Raw genomic sequence first — 13,950 nt, forward strand, 5'->3', positions numbered from 1 at the left:
CATAAATACTCTTTGGAGGTACACACCCTCACATCAGACCAAATAGGATTCACACAAATAAAGGCCAATTGAGAATAAACACACGATCCAGCATTTGAGAGGAAACATACACTAAAGAAGCCATTATGAGTGAGTGGAGAGAATAAGATACAGTAGAAAAGATTTTAGACTATGTTTAAAATGTTTAAAGAAATAAAACAGCAAATCACAAACTTAAGAAACACCTTTAAAAAAGAAAGAAAGAAAATGCATATTTTTAAAAGAACCAAATAGAATCTTTAGAAATGAGGAATGAAGTTATTGAAATTAAACCTTAGGAGTAGATTAAACAGCTGAAGAGAGACTAAGTAAAAATGTATTATATATAGTGGTGTGCTGATAAATGTTGAGTAACTAGCTCTCCAGGGAGTGGGAAAAGCCCTGTTATTAAAACATTTGCCAATTTCCGTGGTGTGCCTACTCCCGCCATGGCCAATTTTAAACTGCCACCATGAGGACAGTGAACACAGACTTGGAAGGAGACATGCACTACTATTTCTTGTTTGCTGGTACAAGCCAGTTTCTACATGTGGCTGGATGTATAACTGAATAAATTCCCAGAATGCAACAGAGAGACAGAGAGACCAGAAATGTAGATGAGCTATGAAGGACAGCATAAAGAAGCCTGGCAAATGTTTAATCATCATTCCAGAAAGAATGGGAGAATGACTAACATTTTCCCAGAATTGATGTAGGTCATGAATTCTAAGATCTAGGTGCACCACAGATCACGTGCAGATACACATCGTAATGGACGTGTAGAGCACCAAAGACAAACAGGCAATCTTAAAAGCATCCAGAGAAAATGGAGAGATCAACTTCCAAGGAACAAGAGTGAAGACTTCTTAAGAGCAACAGTGGGAACCAGAAAAAATGGAATAATCGTCCAACTCTAGAGAGAAACACTGTTAACCTATAACTGTGTAGGTATTGTAATCAAAGTATTGTAAAGTGAAGGCATAGTAAAGACATTTCAAACAACAAAAACAGAGTTTACCACAAATGGATGCACACAAAAGGAACTTCTTAAAGAGCTAATTTTGGAAAAAGGAAAATGATCCAGAGGAATATAGACAAACAGGCAAGCATTTAATTAAATCTAAGCCAACATAAAAATAACAGTAATAATAGTGCCCCGCAATTAAAAGTCATGTGAACAGTGAGTTTTATTTGCCACAAATACTAAACAGCTTATTATGCATTTTATTATGTTACCACTCATGAAAACAAACAATTGAATAAGTAACTGAATGAAGAAGGGAAAGCTCTTCTCTACGGTATAATTCCAGTTCATACATTTAGAAGAGAAGACAGAAGTAGAAAATCACCGTTTGTCAACCGCTACAGTAATAATGGTTTCTCTCAGGACTCATACATGGATGCTCAAGTCAGTAGGTGAAAGAATGACGAGAAACAGGATGTTTACATAGCCTCCAAATTTCACCCAAAGGATGCATTTTAATTTCAGAGTGGAAAAAATAGAAACTTCAGAGTGCAGAAACTTTGCAGACACTGTCTTAACCCAATCGAAGTTCCCGTCACTAACAGGAGAGATTGGCATCATCTATCTCCCAATTTAATGAGCTGAGAATGACATGTCATTACTGTGGTTTTCTTGAAAACTAAAAAAAAAAAAAAGCGCAACCTGAATATAACAATGAGGAAACATCAGATAAACTCAAGTTGAGAAGTACTATAAAATAACTGCTCAGTACGCTTCAGAATTTCCTGACCGACCGTGTGTGTGGTGGTTTTATCGGACGTTAACATTTGAAGAATCTGGGCAAAAAGTATACAGAAGTTCTTTGTATTCATTTTGCAGCCTTTTTCTGCGATTGAAATTATTTCAAGATGAAATTAAAACAAAAAAACAAACAGAGACAGGGTTACGATCATTTCCCCCGGCCTCTCCACCCTTTTGAGAAAATCCTTTTATTAGTACCCTCCTCTCCCAGTTCTGTCCCACAACATCGATGCGGGTGTCAGTGGAAGGGGCCACGTGCAGGGCTTGGAAGGAAGGAAACGTTCGAGTCTGAAGCACAAGGTCCCCACTGTGTCGAATCAGCATGGTGGAGGCTATTAAAATGCCATCTTGTTCTCCCTCCCACCCCTCTCTCTTCCTCTACCTCCTCACCCCACATCCCAGACTGCCTTTAATCCTATTGGGAGGATATGCAAGGAAAAAAGAAAGAAAGAAAATAATGGATGGCTGTATTCCTTGGCACACGAATAACAGTTTCCCTTTTGGGGCTTCAAGAATAAAAAATGAGAGGCTTTAAATCTTGCTAACTTGCGCAAGAATGTGTGTGTGTGTGTGTGTGTGTGTGTGAGAGAGAGAGAGAGAGAGAGAGAGAGAGAGACTGACGCGTAGGTAAAAATGTAAACTACCACCGTGGAAAGAATAATTTTCAAAATCTAAAGCAGAAGAGGGCATTATTCCAAAATTAAGGTGGGTGAGAGGCCAGGGGGGGAAATAGCAGCAGAGAGTTTTGGCTAGAGCTGGGTGAATTAGGAAATCCCCTTTTCATGGTTAATTCTAAAGAGATGAGCCTTCATTGCCAAGATGTGTTTGTCAAATGCCCGGGCTATCTCACAGGGTGTGAGGTTTGGTTGAGCTGTGTACAAGAGCTCCGTATTTTTGTTTTAGCCGAATCTCTGCAAGACTCTCAGATGGCAGGATGCCTTTTGCGATCCAATCTTGCTTTTGAGCAGGATCCTCTCAGTCTGATGCGTTGCTTCTCACAGGCAAGCCCCAGACTGCTTTTGTAAGATAAAATAAATCAAAGTGAAAAAAGAATATTACCATTGGTAATTCCTTCCACTTAAAAAAAAAAAAAGGTGGCAAAATTTCCAAACTCATCTGGGTCCAACAGGCTATGGAAATGGCCTAAGGAAAAACCACAGATAGAGCAGCCGGGTGTGAATTCAGGCCACATTCCTCATGCGCTGGCTTCTTTCTGGAGCCTTCCGTGTTCCTTGAGACAGCCTCCCTCGGGTCAATCGCTGGTGACTCAGACCGAGCCTGGGGCATCACTGAATTTGCACTAAAAATCAGATGGGCATCTGGACCTCCCCCCCCATACATGCACATGCTTAATCAGCCTCAAGTTGTTCAGCTTCCTCGTAGGTGATGGGCCTGCTGGCTGCCGGTGTTGACTTTGGCCTCAGGCCGTCTAGACCAGCCAGCCCCTGTGTAAGCACTGTCTGTCTCAGTGCTTTGGGGTGAGCTGCCTTCTAGAAGTCCTCTTGGTCTTCGTTGTTTGGCCAGCCTGCCGTTACTGTTTAATTTAAAATCCCTCAATCTGCGTTTTCTACGCTATGAGATAGTGAAGTGTAGAGAGTAGCAGCCCTGTAAATCTTGGACAGTGTTTGGGCTCCATTTCTGTAATTTGGGATTAGGGCTTTCAACCAGTGTGGAACTTATAAAGTTGCTAAGTTTAAACCAGAACTTGGGGGTGGAAGTTCATAACAAAACTATTCTGCTCCTGCTGTTTTAAAAACTCCTGGTGTGGGTACCTTTTTATTTTTTGTTCACCATATGGTCTATTCAGAAAAATTTAAAAAAAAATAAAACATTAAGTAGCTCTTGGCAGAAGGTCAAAACCAGCAATGCAGGGAAGGTATTTAAAAGTTTTTTAAGTGTGGCTATTTGTATAAGCAATAACTGAACATTTCTTACGACTGGGGAGGACTATTTTCACAGTCTTTCATGGAAATATTTCTAGACGATTTCTGTGGCTCTTTTCCTTGAGCTCATTTATTTGCTTTTGCTTCAGAACAGAGCGTTTTAATGAGCAGTTTTATGAGCCTAACCTGCCTTCTGCAAGCTCCACATGACTGGATTCCTGTTACACGTAACCTTTGCCCTATTTTCCATTAAAACACAAGACTTTCCTATAATCGACTCTGTGCTAAGACCTCGGAGGGGGGAAAAAATGCAACCGATACTTTGGTCTGCTGCGCAGCTCCTGCTATTAACATGTTTTTGAAATATCTGTTGTTTCCTCGTAGTCTTAAAAATTACGCGTATTAATATCTTAACCACAGAGTCCCTTCTTTTCTGAAATGCTTACATCTCCATCTGTTTCGTGCCTTTACCGCATCCCCCTGAGTAAATAGCTCAGTGAGCTGCCTTTGTACCATCGAGGCAGGTACAAGGCAAGATGAACCCCAAATCCTTTTGGAAATACGAGCTTTCAAAAAATACACTGCACAGTTTCTCAATCTTGCATATAACTGCCAGTGTCAGGGCGTTCCTTCTTACAGCCCGGCTCCTTCTCTTCGTGTTTTAATCCCAACGCAGAGCAACTGTTTTCCGTCATGTGCATAGTATCCTGGGTATTTTTTGTATAGAATGACCCCCTTTTCTCTAACCTGAAAAACACCCAAATTTGTTTCATTTTTCTTCCGGGCCCCCTTCCGGTGTTTTAATCCGTTTTGCTGATATCTGCTCAACAGTCAGGTTCTCCCTTTCATTCGCGCAGCTGAGCCCCACACAGGATGCGGGGCCCCTGGAAGGGTCTGGGCAGCCCCCGGAACAATGGAGCCATTGTGTGCGGCCCCCTCGGCCCCCTCGGCCCCCTCGGCCCCTCGGTCACGGTCATGCATTCCAGCCATGTTTGCCTCTTAAAACTCCACTGCGGATTTAAGGTAGTCTGCGGTTCTTGTAACACCTAGCTCCCTTTTCTGCCCTGCCAGTCCTCATTTTCAGTCTTGCTTACTTCTTTCTTTTTAGGACAAGGAGGGCACTCTTTAAAACAGAGTGAAGTAAGTTTAGGGCAAATGGAAGGAAATCTACTTCACATAGCATGTTATAAGCTTAAGGAACTCATTAGTCCCAAAAGGTGGTACTGCAGGAAATGTAATGAATTCAAAAACCTCTTAGCCCGATTTATGAATGAGGTCCATAAATGGCTACTAAGAAAACCAGGGCTACGCCTGATTTTTACAATCAAATTCAGAGAGTTGTTCCAAACCCTCCCACAGCAGGTCTCCCGAGATCTGTCCGGAGGGCTGACCTTGGGTCTCCCCATGGCGGGATTTCCTGTCTGTCCCGTGTCCTCTCCGCGATGGCCTTCTGTCAGTCCCACTGAGGCCCCTCAAGCCTCTCCGGGGATGGGCAACATTTTGAAATGAAGACTAGAGGGCAGCTTTGTAACTTGTGCCTTACGGTTCAACCATCCGCCTACCACGGTGCCAATTATGACCGTCAGTTAGGGAATGGTGACGTCCGGCCAATGGAAACTAGCTGAGATCACATTTGGATCTTAAAACACAGATACTTTCTTTTATCCCTTCTTTTTCCTGGGAATGTGCAGGCCTGAGACCCTAAATAGCATTTTCCCTTCGCCCTGCCCTCCAGCCTCAGCAGAACCTTCGGGCCCCTGACCCCTTCTGCTTCTGCCCAGGTCCAGAGGCACCAACCCAGGACGCTCTGAGAAAGACAGCTGCTCCGGCCTCAGGCCAGACCAGGCCACTCAGTCCCCTGGGTGGGGCCGGGCAGCCCTGCTCTGCGCGGTCCTCGAAGCCTGTTCTCAGAAGCCATTGAGAGCCCAGCCTGCCAGGTGGTGGTAGGTGCTGTCCTCAGCCCAGACACTCATCATCTCCGTGTCCTCTGAGGCGTCGGTCTGCATGGCCCCCACCCTCCCACGTTAACTATTCCCTGGTGATTGCGGTGAAGCTCTTGGCAACAGTTGTCAATGCTGGGGCTAGGCACTGTCTGCTGTCTCTGTCCTTCCAGAACTCGGTGCGAAAATCCGGGCTCTTGCAGATTCATGACCCAACACTTAACAGAGCTCCGCCTCCTCTTCCTCACCTGCTGGTTGACTCACCTGGCACCTCGTCCCAACGTCACCTTCCTTCCAGTCAGGCCCTCCCTTTCCTTCTAGGCCAGCATGCCACCTCTTTTTTGGGGAGACCATTGAGGCCAAGTGGATGAAGCAGCCCAGTACTCTTACCTGCAGTTTCGTAAACTCAGATGTCACTTAACTCATTTATGTCATTTTTTGTCAAGTAATAAAAATGGTTCACTTGGACGGACCACTTGCTGTGTGGAAGGTGTGATGCTAAGCCCCTCTCCTGGTTATCTCATTTGCCCTCTGAAATGTATAAGGTGCTAACATTGCCCCCTCTAACAACACCAAAGTTAAAACCCAGAGAGGCCGAGGAATGTCTTAACTTTAATTTCACCAAAGTCATAAAGCTAATTATTGACAGAGCCAACATACAGATAGAGGTCATCTGATTCCATAGTTCATACGCTTATTGCTGTTCTAAAAGGTCCCTCAGACGGAAGCAGGTTGGGCACGTGGGGTAATCCGTCTGAGTCAGGTGGATGTTTTTAAACTTCTCTTTGAGGAGGGCTGCAAATGTGTGTTTGATCCAGGTGTTTTCCTGGTAGAGTCTTCGATTTGGAAATTCTCCTATAGACTTGGTAGAAGGTGGGATTCATGGCAGTAATACAGAAAATATAATTGAATCAGACGGGAGTTCTGTGGAAATGATAGGAATTATTATCCATAGTTATTTATTTTCATTCCTTTTTAATTTTAATGACACGTACTCCCTTAATACTGTGTAGAGCTAGCTTTATATGCTACCTTGAGCCACGTGTGTGCAGTTTTGAGCCCTCTAATGTTATCTGAAACCAAAAATTATGGTGAGAGGAGGGATTATTTTTAAAGAGACCATTTAAATTATTCTGTTTTTACCATTATTGGTTTGGGTGAAAGGTTATTTTATGGTAAGCAAACTCAGTACATAAAGATTGAAATCTTCCCCAAATGTTCATAATTTTAGAAAAATTTGCAGTAAAATTGTTTAAATAGCAACGTTCAACAATGTGTTTAAAATGTTTGATATGTGAATCTTTCATATTCATGAACTTACCGTTACATAAAGCAATACGGGCCTTTTGATAGGTTAAAAGCTAGGCTGGAATTATTGTAACTTCTAGGAGGATCTCAGGACAGAGTCCATGAATTTTCAGATTTCTCTAAGGATCCTCGTGCTCACATTGTTTTTTACAGTTGCAGAAAAAAGCAATTGTTTCAAGGCAGCTTAAATGCAAATGCAATGACTGTCAGTTATAGAGGGGAAGTCCTCCCACTCCTTATTCCTCCAAATCCTCCTTGTTCCTTGCTGTCATCGCCAAGTTCTTTATTACAGGCTTAGACATGCCCTGGCACCACCCAGAAATGTATTCTGTTAGGAGCTATTGGGCTGAATGAGAGTTAAAAAAAAAATAAGATACACTTGTTGTTGTTCTTTTTAGTCACGTTAGCCTCTTTACAGTCCTGAGGGCTTTTTTCCTAATGGCTGTCTAATTTCACATTGATTTTACATAGTTTGTAATGTTTATTATGATGCTCTTTACATAAGAAAAGAGACTAGAAGCTACAGGAAAAATAGAAAGGTAATAACAGGTAACGAAACAGAGTCAGGGAAGAATAAAGGTAGTAAAGTGAGCAGACAGTGTCGGTCCTGCCTGCCAACTTCGTGGCTGTCCACGGGCTACCTTGGACCAGGTTAGCTTGGTGTTTTCTCCTGTATTATGGATATTTCTTGCGTTTGGAGATGCACATAGATCCCCCTTTGCTTCTCAGCACCTTGACTACAATCTCAGCTGCTATCTGCGCACCTCCTCAGACGGAGTCATCAAGATCTTCATATCAATTGAAATACAGTCTGGATGCAAATGTTATTTATCCCGCCCAGGCAAAGTCGGGGCTCTACGGGGATAACCCACTTCTAGGAATCCAAGAGATCGTACCGATAGCAATACCCCAGTTACCTGGGGAGCAGTCTGTCAGGTTCCTTCTGAAACAGAAACCCTAACCCTCTAGAAATGGGGTTTTTCCTTCACTTATTCCTCAGTATTCATGAAGATCCCCCTATATGTAGGGCACTGTGCTAGGCACCAAGGGTGAAGTAATGAGCATGTTCCCTCGGTCCCAGGCTGAAATCTCACCAAGTCCTAAGGCCCATCTCCAGTGCTGCCTTCCATGGAGGCTCCTCTGAAGGCCACGTCACCTGAGCTCATCACGGTGCCCTCCCCACCGGAGGACAGCTCGCAAGCCAGGCCCGTGCTCTTAGACTCCCTTTGTATCTCTCCCAGCCCCCTGAGACACTGAATAAATACTCCCTGTCTCAGTGAATGAAATACCTGGCCCGGAGCTCCAGACCACAGCCTGGACTGCCCTCAGAATCTTTCTGGAGCATGCTTCTCCCATGGCCTTCCACCTCTGACATCAGGGGTGGGAGTGGAGACAGGTTTTCAGTGAAAACGTTCTCTGTCCTGTGAGGCTGGAAAATGCAAAGCTGCGTCACCATGGTAACAGTAGTTTCATAACGACGGCCTGGTTCACCACGAAAAAGTTAAATGATGTTTTTGCTCTTTGTTTGAGGTCGTGGAAAATGGCCTAACAATAATGAGATGCTCAAAGGGGGCAAGCGTTGGCTGGCTGTGAAAATCACGGTCGATGGTTGTCCAGCGCTGCCCGCCGCTGGGAAGAGAGGCCGCAAACCCTCGCCAGCTCTGTAGTGGGTTTATGTACCTATTGGCGCAAGGGTACTTCGGATTCCTGTGAGTCCCCCTTTAAGGAGTTGCAGTCACGAGCCTTATTAGATGGTTTCATTGATCCTCAAAGATGCGTATGACATGATTAAATAAGAGATTGAAGGAGAGTGACCAAAAGAAACCACATGAGAAATAGACATCCTGGTCAAGCCTAGAGCTGCTGCGATGGATGCTTTAAGGTTTGCTGGAAATTATTTCTCACTTGACTATTACATTCTCTCACCTCTTAACGTTTTGACGTCTTTAGGAGAAAGCTTATAGATTAAAATTTTGGAAAACAGCTTGCTTTTGAATGCTGTGCAAATAGTTTCGTAGGGAAGTTAGGATAGCCATTTTTATAAACAATTTTACATTTACAGGGCTGAGTTGTTATTTTTTTATTGTTCATATTGCATTAGGCTTCTCAAAAGCTATTAGAAAAAAGTGCAATAGAAGGCCTATCCATTGTATTTTTCAGAAGAAAGCTGGTTTTCACAATATTATTTACATTTTGTAAACAGCCTCAATGAACCTGCTCATAAAAGGTTAAATGTTTGCAGACCATTCTTTTTTGCCTCAAAGATCAGAGACAAATTACTATTTTTATTTTACATTCCCTTGATGAGGATAATGCTAAACATCTGTTATTTCGGTGCTTAGACTGCAAGGAATCCCATTGCAATCCTATAATTTAAACAAAGAAAAAATACAGTCATACACAGTGTACATGCAGGAAAGAGCAGGAGAGAGAATTTGGTTAGAACTGGGGTTAGAGAAAAGCGAGAGTTTGCTCTCTGCAGTCACTCAGTTAAAAGAAAAACTCCATCTATGTACATCTTCCCCATTCCTCTTAGACATATCGGAGGGGACAATTACTCCTCCTTTCTTTCTAAAATCAGAAAAGAGGTTAAATTTGCATTCTGAATTCTGCAACTCCCCATCACGTCCATGCTGTTATCAGAATGGTTAAGACTCGCATCTGACCGCATGCCTACTGGTATTCCCAAGAGCTAAAGAGAGTTTCAGATGGTTTCACTGGTTATTCTGGAGCGCTGCTGCTGCTTTTTTAAGTGTGGAGGATTACACTGTTCAGTGTTCTCCACTGACTCCGACACTTTGCTTAATTGCATCTGGTTTCAAAAAGTGAAAGTGAGGGTCTTTTGCATATTTTGGTCTGCAAAAAGTAAAGCAAGGCTGAATGGTAAGAACAGTCTGAAATGGCGAAGTTCAGTGTACCTATGTGAAACTGTGGGCGGTGATATAATTTTCCTGGTGTTTCATATTCCTGGAGGTTCTTTTAATAAATGCTATTTATTCTGCTTTTCTATTTTGGCTCAATCATTTATTTTTTTACAAATGTCAGTACTTCAATGACATATTTTTCCTAGAAATTCATTTTTACATTGATTATTTTATCTACAAAACTGACTTGATATATTATGGATATTGCACTGTTTCATAATACTTCTTGATTTTTTATACCTAAGGAAAAATAGAAATTGGTTTAACATTACATTCATCCTACATTTATTGAATAAATCAGCCCTCAGAGCCTCAGCATGCTCTCCTGTAGGTTGACAAAGTGGTACCGGCCTCCTGACGTTGTGGTGTACATCTTCTAAGTAAAGTGCTTAGCACAGTACCTAGAACAAAATAAAGGTTTCTGAGAGAGGCGTGTTGATGCTGAAATGCCATCACCCCCTACTGCCAAATACAACAGCAAAATCCCAGTATGTTTCAGAGGAGAGGTGAATTGTATTGTATCCATTACGGACATTTCTACTGCTTTATGTAAAAGATGTTTTCCTTGCAAAGCTGTAGGTCATCTGTTCTCACTTATAGTCATGATTTCATAATCATTTTATCATCCATACTATTATCAGGTAGTAGGGGATCCAAACTCCTCAACTTGGAGTTTCTCTGGTCTCCAGTCTCTCCAATAAGTAGGCACCCTCGGAGACCCTGAATGTACTGGACAGCTATCTTGATTTAGGCAAATCCCTTGGTGGTTTTAACTCCTGCTTTTCCTTCTCTCTTGCATCAAGCTCTGTGCTGAGAAGGGGGAGATAAACAAGACGCTAGAGATTAATGGGGGAAGCATAGAACTAGGCTGGGTAGTAAGTAGTAAAAGTGAGCACAAGACACAGATGAAGTACAGAGCGGGGAGTGGCGAGGGGTCTGGGGGCCATCGGGAGCTTGTCTAGAAAGGGTAGTGGACCAAGGGTGAGGAGGGGAGCCCAAGGGGACTAGCTTGCAGAAAACCTATATAAAGAATATAGTTTGCCATCTTTCTATTGCTTGAATTGTAAATGTTTTATGCTCACATTTTTTTACCTTACGTTTTCAAAATGTGTGTTGAGAGTCAAGCAGCTCTCTAACTCTTATCCCATGAATATTCGCAAAGGGAAGTGGGAAACTAGCATTTATTTATTAAGCACCCACAATGCCCTTGGCTAGGTCATAGCATATGTATTATCTCATTTAGCTTCCAAAAGTTCGCCAGGGAAGCGTATCCCCATTTTAAAGATGGGGAAGCTGAGTCTCCGTTACATTAAGTAACTGAAGTGTAGCCACACAACCAGTACATGATAGAGCCTGTCTTTGAACCTTAAGTTTTCACTTTCAAATGCAATACCTTCAAAACCACACTGCAGTGGCCACTGGTTCTTAGAATTTGGGCTCAGCATGGAGCACCTTTGCAGTGGTTTTTTGCTCTGGAAAGAAGTTTGGGAACATGAGTGGCTTTTCTCACTGCTATGGCTGACCTTTCCTCTGTCACTTTACCACTTTATGGCCTTAATTTTTCACCTATTCGTCCCAGATTCAATTGTGCTTATATCACAAATTAATAAGTGAACTACATAACACGTGATTTAATTATTTCAGTGACCAAAGACCATTAAAAAACAAAACAAAAGAGTATTGGGGAACAACCGTCATTGTTGAAACTGCCAATCCTTTACCTTGCTGTAGTAGCGGTAAGATGCCTCAGAAATGTCCTTGACGTGTCCTTGAAGCATGAGGTCATACTCTCAGGACTGAAAAATGACTGTTGTGTTTTAGAGTGAGCACATATTATTTTAATATTTTTTAAAAAGTGTTGGATATTTCTGAGCAAGAGAAGCCTATATAAATGATTAGAACAGATTTCTATCTTTGTTATTGTTGATTTTGCAGCCTTCAACATATGCATATTAACTTTAAGGAAAAGCTTGTCATTTATAAATCCATTTAAGCCATTTAGCACAGTGCTTTTCCTAGAATGGATTGGATGATTGAAAGCCTGGCAGATCAAAGTATGTACATTTCCAAGGAGAAGCATTTCATGTTCACATTGGAAGCAATAAATTATCCCCACCCAGCCCCCCCCCTTTTTTTTTTTTGCGTTCGTAATTAAATCTTTCCAAATGCTAGAAAGCAGCCAGACCACTAACAATATTTGTATCATGTTCTGGGGCTTAGTTGGTTCAACCTGACTTGAAATGGAGACCATTTGTTCTAAATTGATTTCAATGCCAAGCCAATAGGTCAGCGTTTAATGACGAAGATGCCATTCCAGCCCAGCCTCTGGTGGAGAAGCCAAAATTAATTAGCTCAAGTCCCACAGTATAGAAAACAGATGCCTCTCTCCTGTTGCACAAATACATTCTTTGAGTATAGATTGTGTTCTGTTTCACTCAAAGAGTAACAAGTTGGAAGTTAAAATTGTACGTTTTTCACAATGGAGCCAGCCTTTGGTAGTGATGACAGAAGCATGAATTTACGTAACAAATTCCAGCAAGTGCATGGAAAAATGAATTATCCTCTATATCTCTTATTTTGGGCCCAGGCCAGGCCTAGGAGATTTAGTTTTAAATCTGGGCTGATCCAAATGCTGATCCATTTCAGAGAGACCTGGGACTTAGCTCCAGAAAACACCAAGGTTATTTCTAATCTACGCAATCCCCGGGGACCCCTCCCAGAGGTTTACATCCGCACACATGGCTGGATTCCGTTCCCGGGCCAGCTTGCAAATGGCTTAAGGTTAGATTGCTCTCCAGAGGGAGGTCGTCAGGTGCGCTGTTTATCTGCCTGCTCATCCCTGCATTCGTTCAGAATTAGACTGTGGCAGGCTACAGGAGGACTAGTAACTGCCCGGTTCTGATCTCTTTTCAGAATTAATGGCTGTGTCATAAAGACGTTACCAGCTAGTCACATAACTCTAAATACAGCGAACAGAAGTTGATCATCTGATCACGTCTGGAGTCTTTCTCTCTTCTAAACGAATGTGAAATAATCCACGTTTCCTTTCCTTTCTGGTAGACTGAAAATGATGAGAATGGCCAAGCAGAAAACTTTTCCCTGGACCCCCAACTGGAGAGGCAGGTGGAGACCATTCGCAACCTGGTAGACTCCTACATGTCGATCATCAACAAATGTATCCGAGACCTAATTCCAAAGACGATAATGCACCTGATGATCAATAACGTAAGTGATTGTGACCCCTCTCACTTGAACCTCGAACCCGCCCTGCTGTGGACATTGCTCACATTCCCTTTATTCTCCTTATGATATTTTCTGGATGGTTGAAGCACCTCCTACCAGTTCATCATTTTCCATGGCAAGTGGTAAGTGGCTGGCCAGTGAGAGAACGAGGAAAGAAAACGTACAACTTCTCGCCACAGTGCTGTGGTGGTCCCTACTGGCTGTCTTCTCTAGAATGGTGTGAATTTGCTCACAAGATAGCAGATCATCGCTGTGGTCGGAATATAAATTAGTTGCAAAGCCAGCAATGAAATCAGATGCCCTGGCTCCTAGACATTGAGATTAGAAGCAAAAAATATATTTTTTACACACACACGCACACAATATGTTAATATGAGCATTTTCACCTGCTAAAAAGTACCTAAGCCTGGTACTTTTTTTATGACTGGTATTTTACATATGGAGGAAACAGATGCAAAGCTCAATGATTTGTCTTAGGCTGGCGGAGCCTAAAGCAGAACCAGGTTTAGGATCCAGATTTCTCCTGCTAAGGAATGCTATTTTCACCTGGGGTACAAAGCCAGTCACCTCTCCTTTTCTAAGGTAAGGCTGATACAGCCACAGGTCCCAAAGTGTCCCGCTAGGCCAGCCATCAGATGACCTGTATTGTGTAGAATCTCTCCATTTTCATGGTTATCTTTATAGTAGTCACGATACGGTGGTCCGGGTTGGTTCTTTTGGCAGCTACTTTGTTCAAGTACAAATAAAATCCCGAGTTATTTGGGGAATTATCTTTCAGATGAGATTGGCTATAATGGGGTGTTTTATAGCAGGTTTTTCTGACTCTTGAAAAGTCTGACACCAACTATTTTATTCCTACTTATCCTCTA

General features: G+C 42.5%; 1 protein-coding gene across 2 annotated transcripts in view; it reads left to right on the top strand.

The window, feature by feature from the left end:
* DNM3 (dynamin 3) overlaps nucleotides 1-13,950 on the top strand; it is a 348,064-nt gene that overhangs the window by 302,044 nt on the left and 32,070 nt on the right. For both annotated transcript variants that reach the window (XM_016221402.2, XM_087827594.1), the window contains exon 17: nucleotides 12,899-13,063. In XM_016221402.2, the coding sequence (XP_016076888.1) occupies nucleotides 12,899-13,063 (165 nt within the window). The remainder of the gene's footprint in view (nucleotides 1-12,898; nucleotides 13,064-13,950) is intronic.

This window comes from Miniopterus natalensis, chromosome 19 (assembly GCF_054644295.1).
Source record: "Miniopterus natalensis isolate mMinNat1 chromosome 19, mMinNat1.hap1, whole genome shotgun sequence".
Classification (NCBI taxonomy): Eukaryota; Metazoa; Chordata; class Mammalia; order Chiroptera; family Miniopteridae; genus Miniopterus; species Miniopterus natalensis.